The following is a 12,785-nucleotide window of genomic DNA, read 5'->3' as shown; positions in this document are numbered from 1 at the left end:
TACACTTTCTTTTGTCTATAAACAGACCTTGTTTTATATGAAAAACATAGCACATTGGAACTACTAAGACAATCTGAACACTGCACATCAAGAAATGAAATGCTTTTGGAACTCTTAACACATGCAGGAACGCTTAATAGTCTTGCATACAGAAAGAGTTGTACTGAATTTGCCATATATGTTAATCGAAGTATTTTTTTCTTCCATGTCCAATTTCTGAAAAGACAAAAAAGTAAAAGGGAACAATTTTCCTGATGTCAGTGGATTCTCTGTACTGTAGGAAAGGTTGTATTCAAATTATGTACATGAATTTAAATAGCAGCAGACAAACAGATGCTAGCGAGTCACAGGAAAATATTGCTATAGTTTGAGTTAAACCTTAAAGGAAGTTAAACAACCATACTTAATTTAAGCTATCTATAGAGCTTTAATTTCTAGAAACTGGGTGAATTCACACAAGAGACCATTTTCTTACTCAGTTCCCAGTTGCACAGGTATGTTTTAAGACAGTTTGGTCCATGTTTCCAAAGGATTTGTCATATTTGTGTAGACAGATTTGTACTGAAGATGTTCAACTTCATCACACATTTGCCAACTTCACCAGAATAATCTGAGACACTCAATGGAACAACTAGTCAAATTCTGAGAAGCTGTTCACTTAAAAAGCAATTGTATTGCAACACTACAGAGGAAGTCCTGTAACATTCCAGAATGCAGAGAGAGGGAAAAAAACAAAAACAAAAACCACAAAAAACCACATCACAGCATAAAAAGCAGTTTATACGTTTTTTCAATAAAGCACTTGTAGGCCTTGTTTAATGAGAAATAACAAGAGAATAACAAAACATAGCCTTAAGATAAATGATATTACACTACTCCAAATAAAACCAACAGCAGACACTGTCTAGTCTATAGCAATCATATGATGGATTAATAATGGATTAAGACCAGTCACTCTATAATAAGGTCTGAATCCAGATGGAGCACTGACCGCCTATGAGCAATATTAAGGAAAGTCATGCATAATTCAAACATATTGTATACATCTGAGTGGGCAAGCCAAAGGCCTTTCATACTATGAACATGCAACAGACCAGAGTTTATAGAAATAAAAAGACCCAGATACAATATATATTTTAATTACCTCAACTCTGATAAGCTGATGTAGAAGTAATCCTCTCTAAGCTTTTCAGAGCTAGCTCGCCATACCTTAGCAATCAAATATTGAGTTTATAATTAAGTTTAATTAGGTCAAAGAACGTTTCAGTTACATTGACTCTCAAATACATAACAAACAATCACTCCGCACTAGAAGCAATCTAAATTAATGAACTCTGATCTAGTGTATGCAAATGTAGCTTAAGCCTAGGCAACTTTTTGTTTGTATTTTATATTGGGGCATATTTTATTAACTTGCAAGTAGACAGATGAGGAGAAAGACTTCTCCAGTTCAGAATGCACTAATAAATGACTGTTTGGAAGAGGGTTTTTTATCAGTAATGATAACTGTTCTATATAACCAAAATAAATAACTCTTCTGAGGCATTGCATATGGAATTTTACCTTCTTTATGAAAGTGTTTCACTTGTCTAGTCCATCATGTATTTGTTGTATATTCCTTCTCCTCTATATAACAGGAAAACAAAGGCAACTTCCATGAGTTTACAACAAATTTTGCTTAGAACTGATTGCAGAGAAGAACTGCACATCATCACTGTTTCTTCTTCTGAATAGGATTTTGCTTAAATAGGTATAATTTTACTCTGAAAAGTGCAAGTTTTGTATCAGGTTTACCAGCCTTTTGCTCTGGATACCTCCTGAGTTACTTCGGATTTTATAGAGCTGAGACTCATGAGGCACATGGTATAATTTATCACCATTACAAGATTCCAACTACTTTGCAGTTACCTCTTTTGCAATAGCCATTAAATATACATTGCGTTTAACTAACTTGCTGAGTGCTCTACATAAAGCTCTCCAGATAACAGTGTCCATCACGACTTTGCTTAGTATGGTATACTAACTATATGCAACATCCAAAATTCCCAAAGAGCACTTGGCCTACAGAAATGAAACAGATACTACCCTGTTTCCAAGACAGGTACAGAGCATAGTGAAAGAACTAGCTACCTGACCCTCACCAAGGAGCGCAAACCCTAGCACTCCTCCAGCACTCCTCCAGGCTTAGAAGAAGGTTGCACAGACTGAAGACCCAAGTTTCAAAGTCTGGGTATCAGAAAAGAATGAAAGTGGCAGCAGCAACAAGGAGTCAAAGCACAGGCAGAAAAACTCTACAAGCAGCTCAGAACTGAAATAAGGAGAGACGCAGCGTCTGCACGAGAAGGAATACAGAGAGTTGTAGAGCTCTAGAGGAGTGTTTTAAACACAAAAAAGTAACTTCGCCCTCTATGATCTTTAAAGGTGTCTCAGTTTCTCTGTCCCTACTCTTCAAGCTATAAAAGGACATCTATAAAATCTTAAGTTTGTGTAAGCCATGTTAATTACATAATGTCTATAAATCAACATGCATATGCAAATCACTCTATAACATCACCGTTTCAAGAGCACAAGCATGAAACGCACTACAGGCTGAGTTAACTCTACAGACTGAGTACAAGGTAAGCCTTCCAGTAGAGGCAAACATGAACAAAAGTAAGTTGGATAATATGCACATTTTCATTTAAATACAGACTTTAGACTGCAATGCCCTCGTATATTCATGCACTCAGCCTTCACAGTTTGCTGGCCACATCTGTCACAAGTTATCACAAACTATTTGACACTGAGGGGATTTACAAATCCACTTCTTTAAGCTGGCAATGAAGTGAGCCAAGACCAACCAGTCAGTTTAATGAGCCAGTTTATCAACTCTTGAAGCATCAATATCAGTCCAGATCACTAAACAAATACAAAGATCATTTAACATGCTTAGGTTACCAGTCCTTGTCCTGAGTCAGCAAAACTCCAACCAACACTTCCTGTGAAAGTAAACTCTGTCTTCATGACTGATTCCCTTGGAAAAGACAGGTGTGTCTGGCAACGGTCAGTCACCAAAAAAAAAAAAAAAAGAATAAATTAAATCTATTTTAATAAAAAGATTGTAGACAGATGATGTAAATAGGCAGGAGACTCATACACATGTTGCTTTCCAACAAATGAAGCAACTCCAGTGTTTAAATAGTTAAAACCCTCTTTCTTTCCCTTCTCCACTCTCTTCTGGACAAAGGTGATGAACAGCTGCATTTACATCAATTGGCACCTTTAGACTGAGTGGAAGTCAGCCAGATCTTTCCATCGGCAATCACAAAGAAGAGGCATATCCCTGCTGTGATCCAGCCTGTGCAGCAGTGACTGCAGTTTCCTTACCTCAGCAGCTAAGTGAGCTGGAAGAACCACACAGGCTCCTCACCTCATGATGTGAACCAGGAAGTACGCTGCACGAGGAAGTCTAATTTGTTAAATACACATGCTGTTTAATAAAAAATAACCCATTTTATTACAGAGTCGAGAGATTTATTATCTGTAAAAATTTAATCATATATAATTATCCCAGTCAGAATCTAAATTCATAACAGGGAATACATGCATTCAAATTTTGATATTCTTAGCCACTGCCTTGGAAAATAAATGCTTTCACTGAGGACATACATACAAGCAATTTGGCGTATCTTTTCAAAGACATAAGCGGGTTGCTACACAAAGAAACCTGGACATTTAGCTATTTATGCCATGCTACAACCCAAAGGCTCCGAAGGTCCCTCACTATGTCATTTCAGAACTTTCATTGCTTGCAAGACAAAACGGTAGTGCAGGGGGCTAACTAAAACGATCTCAGAGCGGCTGTGTCTCAGGCTAAGGATGGATCTCTGAGGCAAGTACCACGTCTCCAGCAACGGTAAAGAACAGCTGTCCAGGAAAGCATGTGAAAGCAGAGTAAACCCTAGTGATGCTCATGTCGTTTACTCTCCCAGACCACAGAAGTATGCGAGTTGAAGGATTTCTTCAGATGGATGGTTTCACTTGGTTTAATAGCTCTTGACAGATTTTTCTTCATGAATTTGTCCGATTTGCTTTTTGAACTGCAAACCTCTGCTAACCAGAACACCCTGTACCAGAATTCTGCCACTGCTTGCTAGGTGAAGAAGTCTCCCATTTGGTTTGGTATGAATCTACAAGTTTTACTTTGTGCCCTTAATCACAAGCGAACGAATAACCTTATACCAATCACATTTCATAGAATTAATCACCCACCATTTTTTTCCGCCAGTATATTTGATTTGAGTTTACATGAGTTTCAGTATATTTGTTTCTTATATGGAAACTGTTCCAAAGTTTGATTATTGCAGATACTTCTTTTCCCACCCCACCTCCCCCCCCCGCCCCGGGTTGTTGTGGGTTTTTTTGGTATAGGTATATGAATACTGGAGAGCAACACAGTAAGGAAAGGTGATTTTGCATACCACCACCCACAGCTGGTTTCTGTGAGGTACAAACTGTTTCTTTTTGAAATTTGCCTTCACAAACATGAGAATGAAACACAGCCAACTCTCTGCTCTGTAACAAAACTTCTAATTGTTTGGAACGTTATGGCTCTCTCAGAGCAAAACCCAAGCAGGCAAAAAGCCACATCTCTCCCCAATATAAATAGCATCTTCTAACATGTCTCCCTTTCCTTGTGCATTTTAAGCACACACAGAACAAAATGTGTCTACAGAAAAGCACTGAGCCCTGGACTGCTGGATTCCAACTGCCCCTTCACGCTACAACATTCCACAGTGCAGCCAGAGGACTCTAATATTTTTTAATTACATGGGACGCCTAGAACTTTAGGAGCAGGTATTCAATCTAGATGCATACCCAGCACTGGCTTTATGATTATCCATCAGCCAAATATGATGTGGAAGGAAAAACAAATGTTTATTTGTCATGTCCAGAAGGCTCACAAAGGTAATAGTCCTCCCTTTACCTGGATGATTATAATCTAATTGGCAGGAACACGAGTCATTAGAAAACGTGTAATTCTTCCTGCCCAACTTGTTTTAATGTCAATAGCACCAAGTTTTGATGGGCACACTTGAACCATTAAGTAACACTGAAAAAACTGAGGGTGTTGTTCCAAGGTCACATGCCAGGCTGATTTGCCAAACCAAAAGATGTCATCTTTTCCTCTCAAAAGAAGTCATCACACTGACAGTTTAAGTTTTCTGCCTCAGCCAGAGGCAAACTAGCCTTAACACCAATTATTAGCAGTGATGAGAGCACAGTATCACACGCTGGGTAGGAAACTGTAGTATTATAATGTAGAAGAGTTCAGGGCAAAGTAAGTTTGAAAGACACAAGGCAGTATATTGTGGCTGCCTGCACAGCGTAAGATAATCAGTACTTTCTGGTAACAGAAAAAAGTGGTGACAGGCTTGAGGCTACCTCAGGCAAAAAACATAAATCAACTCATGTAGTTGTACATTCAATTAAACTGATCATTTTTCAAGATACATCACATACCACTACCCATTATATGCTCATGGGATATTCCCCACCCTGTTGACCTGGGTAATTCTGAAGGCCAGTAAGGAAGGATTCAAACTTCTTCCTCCCTTCCTTTCTCACCCCTTCTCTCCCTACAATTTTCTAAGAATACAGACTTCAGTATGCATTAAATTTAAGTAGTGAAGTTATTCATTGAAGACAGAGGGAATAGTTTTCTTAACAGCCCTTCACATGTTTTATTGAAAAAAATCCCTCTAAAGTAGTGATTTACAAATATTTTCATGAAAAATAAATATTTAATAATTTTAATAATCATTGTCTTATAGGTTAGCATAGAAACATTTAGTTAATTACTTGATCTTTTCTCTTATTCATGTTTATATTCACTTGTTTTGCCAATAATAATGGTTACACAGAAAAGCAGTATCAAGGAAACAACATTTTATAAATTTTAAGTATCATTTAATAGCTGGAAACGAAAGACATTCTATTGCTGATCAGTAAACCACGAACCTCACTTTGCTCTGTGCTTTCTGTCTGTATTTCTGTGGCCCAAATTCAGAGGTAAGATCACATTAGATGACCCTCCTATAAGAATTTACCTATTAACAGAAACTGTACCTTTTAAGCAGTATTTCAATCTTTAGCTATTAGCCAAAACAGAAGTTGTACTCATCCAAGTATTTCTACAGCAGTGTAACAGCTTCTATACAAGAGAATTTTACATAATTGTCTTAATTATACAAGAATAAAATACATACTCTTTACAGGAAGATGAAAATAGCTAAAACCAGCATTTTCTGTCCTGGATCAGTCAGGCATCTAAAAAGCTATCAATTTTGTGTACCTGTATGTCACAACTTTACGTGAAAAACAACATACATTGCAGTTTACTGCGTAATTACACTCACTAGTACTTTGATTCAACATCCACCAAAACCAACAGAAGAGAGTTTGGTCCTTAGGTTGCCCAGAGAAGTTGTGGATGCCCCATCCCTGGAAGTGTTCAAGGTCAGGTTGGATGAGGCTTTGAGCAACCTGATCTAGGGGAAGGTGTCTCTGCCCATGGCAGGAGGGTTGGAAACTAGATGATCTTTGAGGTCCCCTTCCAACCCAAACCATTCTCTGATTCTATAATTATAGCTTATTTTTAAAGTAAGGAGACATCAGTCACTGTAGTAGTTTTTTAAAAATAATAAAACACATCAACATTACACCTTTACTTAAAGAAATAATTTAAAAATTCACAAGTCAGAAGTAGTCTATTTGTACAGAAAAAGTATACACATAAGTTGTGCAGTTTTTATAAAATACGTTTTCTGATGGGTTCTTCACATCTGAAGTGTGTGATAGAATCACACAGCTCTATGTGATGCACACATCACCTCAGCAGCGACTCACATAGGTGTCAATTGTATTAATGTCACATTTCACAGCTTCACAATAGCAGCACTGGCCACCACTGACAGAACTGAAATAAAATCTCTTATACAGTCATGCAGCGGGATAAATGGTCTGATTTTAAGTCCTGCATTCACAATGTCCTTTTATCGTGAGAATTATTTACTACTAAGAGATCCACTGCTTTACAACAAACTCTCATTATGACTTTTTGTTTTTCTCTTTAAAAGCTTTACCAAAGAAAAATGAAAAGGAGTAATATATAAAATTTATTTTTTTAGTAATAAGCACAACAAGTTACTCGTGCTATGTATGAAAACAATACAGCTGAAAAGATGAATGGGTTTGTTTCAAGAGCACCCACAACAGCCATATTTTAGTTCGGAGGTAGGGAAGGAACACAAAAGGAAAACGAAATTACTCACACTTGTATCCAGGCTGCAGATACTGATCGTATCTTCATCTCGAGTACTCTGTTTCCGTTTCTTCTACAAAACAAAACGAAAAGAAAAGCTCAATTTTGATGAATAGTACCAACTACCACCAGCTTGATCCTGAAACAGGTATATGTATTGAAGTCATCCACACACATATGGACATAGAGAGTTAATTACTTTCTCTCATCGTTATAATCACCATGCATCTGAATATAAACTCTATTTTCACAAGTTGAAAAGCTATCTATTAGCAAAATAATAAGTTAAACGTTGTTTCTTGTTCTGCTCAGAGAGTTATGTTCACTTCAATTAAGAAACTTATTTCTAACTAAAACCTTAAGTAATCATTGCAAATTGTAAACTGTACTTGGCCACCTGATATGATCTAATGAGACTGTCAGGAGGAGAAACTTGTATTTCATGTCAAAAGCCTAGACTTAGATTTTTCAAAGCATACATTCAGCAATCGTGTACTATCCCCAGACAGTCAGTCAACACTACACAGTGAGGATAACAGATGTAATCTACTGCAGGAATTAAATTAACATATATTTTGATTTCGGTATCCATGTCAGTGATTGCATTCTGCTCTATATTCAGGTTTTGTTTTGGAAAATGGCAAGTCCTCCTTGATGTCATTTCACAGGTTCACCACAAGATAATCTTCATGCCCTTCAAATAAGTAGTATGAAATTTCATTTAACAGAGCTCTGCATTTTCTGCCAGGCCAGGAAGACTTAGGAAACAAGAGAAGTCATAGAATACATTATCCTTATTTATCCAGCTGTATTGTCTTCCACTGTCAACTAGAGATAAGCATTCACAGATAATAATAACAACTGGGATTTAGTTTCCAGCCTACAGAAGTCAAAGATGAGCAATTTAAAGAATAAAAAACCCACACAGATGTCATACAGGGCTCCTATCTTATGATATAGTTCAGCTAAAAGGCAGAAGATGCACCCAGCGCAGTTATATTTTTAATTATATATATATATTTATTATTTTTTTCACACACACACACTTTACATATATCTATATAAAAATAAAAAAACCTGCATCCTCCCTCCTCAACACCTACGTCCCTAGCTCTTATGAAGCCTGAAGTTTTATTTCATCGAGCCAGTAAAACAACCATTGCATCTACTAGGTCAAGCATACAGTTTGAGAACTGTGTCTTTGATGAACAAAGATAAGGAATCTTTATGATAACATCCAGAGTTCTTATTTCATGCTGTTTTAAAATTAAACTGTAGGTGTTGAAACTTACTTTATATTTACTTACAATCTTGAGTAGATCTTTGACTTGTGTAATACTATTTAAATACAATTTTTCTATTTTTTAGGAAGTAACTTGACTCACTTTTTTCTGACAACGATAACTTTAAAGTCAAGGACAGCTGTGTTTTAACATCATCATTATTCAGAAAACAGAAACTGGATCATGAGTTCTCTAACCACATTACACAATGAGAAGCATTTTATGAAAAAGTAATTCTTCACCCTCAGACTATATTCAATCAAATCCCTCTTAACATTACAGTACAGACTTACAGTATAGGTTTTTAGCAACAAGTTAAAGGACAGAATAGAACATAGAAACTTCTGTATCAGACCACACTGAGCAATGAACAGAAGTACCTGAAAAAATACTAAGTATATTTGTTTATCCTGTAGCTGTGTTTTATAAATTTATATATTTCCACAGTATAAACTAATCTGAATTATTATCCTAGGGCTAGCCAATGTGAATTTCTGACATAAAATAGGGAGAAGATCTATAAGGCCTGTACTTGCCCACAGGGTAACATTTCCTAAGATCCTGGTGAACATGTTGCAGACTATTCGTCAAACCTAATCAGAATTCTGTAGATAAAAATTCATATAACCTTTAGTTTTCCTCAAAAAATTATATATTGCTTCTACTTAAGTCAACACTTAGTCTTTACTTTGCAAAAAGGAAATTACAAAACTAAAAGGTACCATCCCTACCACACAGTGGACACAGTTAATTCAAAATGAAGAGTGTTTAGATTTGGAATACAGATTTCCTCAGAAGAGTAAATGAAAATGGTATATGGATCTGGTATACCGGAATATATTCTAATGGTGACTCTGCTGTACAGAGAGACAGGACGCAACTGCACTCACAGCTTGTGCTGGTGTTGGTTTAAGTCTGACACCTTTAGTTATGGAAGTATAAAAATGGTGTAAACCTAAGCCTCAGTCTGCAAAATATTAGAATAAAAGTTAATTCTAAAAAAATCAGTATAGTAAAACAATAAAAAGGTATCATGACCAATTGATTAGAGTATGCGTTCCCAATACTCTACTATATAGACAGGTCAAATTAAAAAAAGATTGTCTCTAAATATTATGCATTTTGGAACTATAAGAAATGTCTTCTATAATGGAACAGATGCGATTTCATTGCTAAGAGTGTGACAAATGACCACACACACAACAAATAGGTAGCTCCTTTGTTAAAAACTGGTTAAAGGACTCTTACTGGTAGTCACACGGCTACAGATGAACACAGAACATGGCATTTCCAACACAGGCCAACTCCGGTGAGAGCAGATTGAGACTGGAAATTACCTAAGATGAAGCACAAGTGTACTAGCAAGGCTACAGGATGAAAGTGAACTTGATAGAGACAGGACATCCTGTTACTGCAGAAGGAAAGTTAGTCAACAACAACTAGGTGTGGGCTTCTGACTACTATATTCAAAGGGGGCATATTTGTCCAAAACACAGAAGTACCATGGACAAAGCAGTATTCCTGAGGACAAGTGTCCACTCAGATAAAGCACAGCACAACATGTCGTTAGCAAATATTAACATGCTCTTATCTTATTTAGAGACAGCCTCTGTGGTTACATAACTAAATCCCAATACACTCATGAGCAACAAATCAGTATGAACTGTGATGTACACACCAAAAGGGATAAGAAGACAGGTAAACTGTAAGAAAAGCAATTAGATATTGAATGAGTCTGTGACAGCCTCCATAAAGTAGATCTCCTGCTCTACCTTACAGTTTATTGTGCTAATAAAAGGATCACTCCTCTTTTTTTTTTTAGCTTTTCTACTTACTCAAAAGTAACACACATACAAAAATCATCTACCTAATAACACGTATACTATACTATTCTTGTTATCTGGAAGTTTGAAAGTATTATACTACTTATGTTCTCTGTGAGTTTGTCGCAGTGGCTAAGCAAGACAAGTCATTTCATACAGAAATTGTTAAATATCATCAACCACTGCAGGCAAGATTAATGTTTTAAATTTTCTAAGGGCTATTATCATTGCATATGGGGGTGAGGGAAACACCATGGCGAAAAAAAACACAACAATTCCAATAACTGAGCTACCAGATAAATTTCTCAGCCCATAATAAGTGGATTAGAAGCAAAGATTGTGGTGGATATTGTGCAGGGACCATAAGGTGCTCATTAAATTAATCCCTGCTCTTTGCAAGCTTCTTTTACCCAAAGGAGTTACAAGTCCTGTCTTGGTTGCCATAGCACAAGGCAGCTGACCTCTGAATCTCTCATGTTCCAGAAAATTATCCCTTAAATGTTGCTCTCCATTTTATGTTTTAAATCACACAGTAATACAAAATTCAGTAATACAAACTTCACTCCATTTTGATCCCAACAATTTTGTGTGTATTCCTTTGCCAAAAGGCCCTAGAAGTACGCTGCACTAGCTGTAGGACAAAGAAGAGTGACGTGATTAAGCATCGTATGTATCACATGTTTGTTGTGGAATACGCTTCCCTGCAAAGCCAAGGATCTTTGACGATCAAATGAATTTATAGCCCAAATACTTAAATCAGTTAAGCAGTATTTTAATGAAGAACTTGAACTTCCTGAGAGAATTTAAGTAAGCAGTGCTCTGAGAGGTTCAAATATCTATTCAACACATTGCTTGATAAATCCTCATTGCATCATATTGTATTATGGTACATTTTCCACATCAGCTTATATCGTCACACAGGACCACGTTAAGCCAAAAAACATGACGCGTGAATCTTTATTCAACATGACACCTGTGCTGGCCCAGTGTCAGTGCATTTAATAATGCCAATTTATTACCTTGCACATGAAAAATCCCTAGTTCTTGTTAATATTTCTTACAATTACCTATGGCTGTAGCAATTACCAGTTTTAATACAATTTCACAGGAGGGGTTTTAAGACTATATGTCTTGAAGAAACATATGCAATAGGGAGAAGGAAAGCCCACTCTGAGTGTGCGATATTAAGATGACGCACACTAGTAAACCCATATGTATACCCATGCAGAGATCTTACAGAAAATTGCAGATTTAACCACAAACATGTCAAGGGATAGAAAAGTTGAGGCCTTTACGGATACCTGGGCATGCCTGAGTTACATACACAAGTTATGTTCCTTACATGCGTAATACATAATCACATTCTAATATACTACATGTGTGTAGTTTTAACGAAACCATGTCCAGTTAGAGATTGTGTCAGTTTCTGTTTTAATTAAGATCTTGTAAGAAGCCCCAACATGTTATGAATACTATGGAACAGGGATAAAGTTGTAAGACACATGACCATTAGTGTGTCCTATCTTTGTTCTTGGGAAGCACATTAATGCTATTAATGTGTATATTGCTGAAATTTTAAACTGAACTATACAATTAGAACCCATCTCTATTTTAAATTCAGAGTAATACTATTAAAAATAATCCAGTTAAAAGGTAGTATGCTATCCTCATGAGACACGATCACTCATCTCCAGTGTACATTAATTATATAAGTAATGCCATACTGCAGCATTTATGAAATCCAATAAATCCAAAATACTGTGATTACTCTGTATCAGGCTACGAGCAATGGACAAATGCCACCTGCTATCTCACTGCAGAGTAATTCTTTATTAGAATTTGTATGTACTTGAAACAAACTAAATGGAAAAATGTTATGAAGCTGTTCGCCTTGCTGGGAAAAAAGGAGAGCTTGCAGTGCTTTGGTAACTCCCCTTTTCTGCACAATATGTGCAGACCTTAAAAAAGGTCATGTCTGCATGAAAAAAGTATACCAATAACAAATACCTATTATGAACAGACCAATAACAAACAACTATTATGAACAGAGATGTGTCTGTATTTTCTGACTGACCACAGATGCATTTCTAGACTGAAAAACATTTTCTGTCACACTTGCAGATTTTTGTCTTTTGAAATAAAATAAAAAACAAAACAAAAACCCAAACAACCAAAAACCAACCAATCCCCCCTCCCAAAACCCCAGATCACGATGACTGGGCATATAACAAGAACAAATCTTGACCCGTGTTTGCGATACTGTTGCCTAAAGGGCCGTGATTACATCCATAGTTACAGTGACAGAACATTTCCTGGTCTTAACAGCAGGAAAGAGTTGTTCTCAGTAATTATCTCACAGGAGATGAGAAAGTAAGA

General features: G+C 36.5%; 1 protein-coding gene across 1 annotated transcript in view; it reads right to left on the bottom strand.

Annotated features, from left to right (window-relative positions):
* The window catches only part of ARHGEF3 (Rho guanine nucleotide exchange factor 3), a 118,576-nt gene that overhangs the window by 52,771 nt on the left and 53,020 nt on the right, over positions 1–12,785 (bottom strand). The window contains exon 3 of the mRNA XM_086618897.1: positions 7,314–7,376. Coding sequence (XP_086475023.1) covers positions 7,314–7,376 — 63 coding nt within the window. The remainder of the gene's footprint in view (positions 1–7,313; positions 7,377–12,785) is intronic.

The sequence above is a fragment of the Tauraco erythrolophus genome, chromosome 12 (assembly GCF_009769465.1).
Source record: "Tauraco erythrolophus isolate bTauEry1 chromosome 12, bTauEry1.pri, whole genome shotgun sequence".
Classification (NCBI taxonomy): Eukaryota; Metazoa; Chordata; class Aves; order Musophagiformes; family Musophagidae; genus Tauraco; species Tauraco erythrolophus.
The sequence above is the reverse complement of the archived record's forward strand: the minus strand, read 5'-3'. Positions and strand labels throughout refer to the sequence as shown.